Source organism: Clupea harengus, chromosome 2 (genome assembly GCF_900700415.2).
Source record: "Clupea harengus chromosome 2, Ch_v2.0.2, whole genome shotgun sequence".
NCBI lineage: Eukaryota > Metazoa > Chordata > Actinopteri > Clupeiformes > Clupeidae > Clupea > Clupea harengus.
In genome coordinates, this window is record NC_045153.1 from 843427 (window position 1) to 845926 (window position 2500).

The 2500-nt window shown below is 48.1% G+C and overlaps 1 protein-coding gene across 1 annotated transcript in view; it reads right to left on the reverse strand.

Annotated features, from left to right (window-relative positions):
- Positions 1 to 1075, reverse strand: part of LOC105909636 (macrophage mannose receptor 1-like) — an 11266-nt gene extending 10191 nt beyond the window's left edge. The window contains exons 1-2 of the mRNA XM_042703082.1: positions 920 to 1075; positions 1 to 202 (exon numbers count right to left, since the gene is read on the reverse strand). The exon at positions 1 to 202 is cut by the window's left edge and continues 182 nt beyond it. Of these exons, the coding sequence (XP_042559016.1) occupies positions 1 to 202; positions 920 to 986 (269 nt within the window). The 5' untranslated portion in view covers positions 987 to 1075. The remainder of the gene's footprint in view (positions 203 to 919) is intronic.
- Positions 1076 to 2500: the final 1425 nt, after the last annotated feature.

Genomic DNA, 2500 nt, shown 5'->3' on the forward strand with positions numbered 1-2500 from the left:
CTTCCCTGCTTCAGCCCAATCCAAGGCTTTTTAGCACCTGCTTCATTCATTGTGCTGTTTAACATCTCCATCTCCCTCATGTTGTCTATGGTGGCGAGGTCAGTGAACTCCTCTCTGCAGTAGCGCTGAGCTTCTGTCCAGGTCTTTTCCCCCTTCACCACATGGAACTCACGTGGCACACAGGAGGAGAGACTGCACAGACCTGAGAGGAGAGGAGAGGAGAGGGGGAGTGACTGCACAGACCTGAGAGGAGAGGAGAGGAGAGGAGAGGAGAGGGGGAGTGACTGCACAGACCTGAGAGGAGAGGAGAGGAGAGGAGAGGAGAGGAGAGGAGAGGAGAGGAGAGGAGTAGAGACTGCACAGACCTGAGAGGAGAGGAGAGGAGAGGAGTAGAGACTGCACAGACCTTAGAGGAGAGGAGAGGAGAGGAGAGGAGAGGAGAGGAGAGGGGGAGTGACTGCACAGACCTGAGAGGAGAGGAGAGGAGAGGGGGAGTGACTGCACAGACCTGAGAGGAGAGGAGAGGAGAGGAGAGGAGAGGGGGAGTGACTGCACAGACCTGAGAGGAGAGGAGAGGAGAGGAGAGGAGAGGGGGAGTGACTGCACAGACCTGAGAGGAGAGGAGAGGAGAGGAGAGGGGGAGTGACTGCACAGACCTGAGAGGAGAGGAGAGGAGAGGAGAGGGGGAGTGACTGCACAGACCAGAGAGGAGAGGAGAGGAGAGGAGAGGAGAGGAGTAGAGACTGCACAGACCTGAGAGGAGAGGAGAGGAGAGGGGGAGAGACTGCACAGACCTGAGAGGAGGGAGGAGTACACACACACACACACAACCATCTGAATACACACACACACACACACACACAGACACACACACACACACACACACACACACACACACACACGTCAAGAGCAGACTGACCTGAGAACAGCAGTGTGGTAATAAGAAGCAGAGTCATCACTGAGGGCCTGAAGAGAGAGAAGATCATTAAGAGACGCTGGAGATACTGGCACACGTCACACAGTGAGGGAAATAAACAAAGTAAAACAGCGTTAGGTGTTTCTGACACATGTCACACACACTTACACACACACTTACACAAACAATCACACACACACACACTCACACACACACACTTACACACACACACACACACACACACACACACTCACACACACACTCAGCGTTAGGTGTTTCTGACACATGTCACACACACTTACAAACACACTTCAAACACACTTACACACACACTTACACACACTTACACAAACAATCACACACACACACACACACACACACACACACTTACACACACACTTCACACACACTTACACACACACTTACACACACTTACACAAACAATCACACACACACACTCACACACTCACTCACACACACACACACACACAGCGTTTAGTGTTTCGGACAAAAGCGACGTTGCTCCACCCATGCAATCCACCCACAATTTGTTGCAAACTTGTAATTTTTCATTCCAGGCCACCCTCACACTCCAATGCTCCATGTGCAGTCACACTCCCGGCAGTGTGTGTGTGTGTGTGTGTGTGTTCTGACTACCATACTAACGAGCCTGACTCTTCAGCATTGCTATTAAAGTGCAGGTTTGTTGTTGTCCTGCAGATCCGGGTTGAAGGCTGGGTGGGCTGAGTGCTCTCTCCCTTTGCCACAGGAGGACACTCTTAGTGAAGCGATAGGGTGAACAGATAGCGTCAAACTTGGGAAAAGTCCTTGAGCAGAACTTGATGTCACTATCCCATACAACACAAGGGGAGATGAAAGATAAAAAAAAGGAAACAAATCATACTTCAGAGTCTTACAAAAGTATTTGTGAAGTATTTTAAACTTGATTAAAATACTTCACAAATTCTTTTGTAAGACTCTGAAGTATAATTTGTTTCCTTTTTTTTTCTTTCATCTCCCCTTGTGTGTGTGTACATTACATTTCGTGTTTTTATTTATGTCCATACTGTGTAACATGTAAATATATAAACTGTTTTGTGTATGCCCACTTGGTTTAGATGGACAATGTTTTGACTATGTAAATTACTATTCCAAAAAAAACTGCAACCACAGACATTGGAAGATGTGAAGCCCTGTGTGTGTGTGTGTGTGTGTGTGTGTGTGTGTGTGTGTGTGTGTGTGTGTGTGTGCGTGTGCGTGTGCGTGTGTGCGTGTGTGCGTGTGTGCGTGCGTGTGTGTGTGTGTGTGACGGACCGAGTCTCGGTTGCCGTCAAAAATGTGGGTTTGGCCCGAAAGCTCAGAGACAGAGTGAGGGTTCAAAGATATAAGTTTATTTATGCTTCAAAGGTCGTGGAAAACTGCTAAGCCTCTGAATTTAGCAGAGGACAAAAAGCAACAGTCTCCCAATATTTCACCTGCTAAGCCTCTATCTACAGAGGACAACATTCAGCAGTCAAATACACAAACAGAACATGCTAAGCCTCTCGAAGAGCAGAGGACAACAATCAGCAGTTCAAAAATACA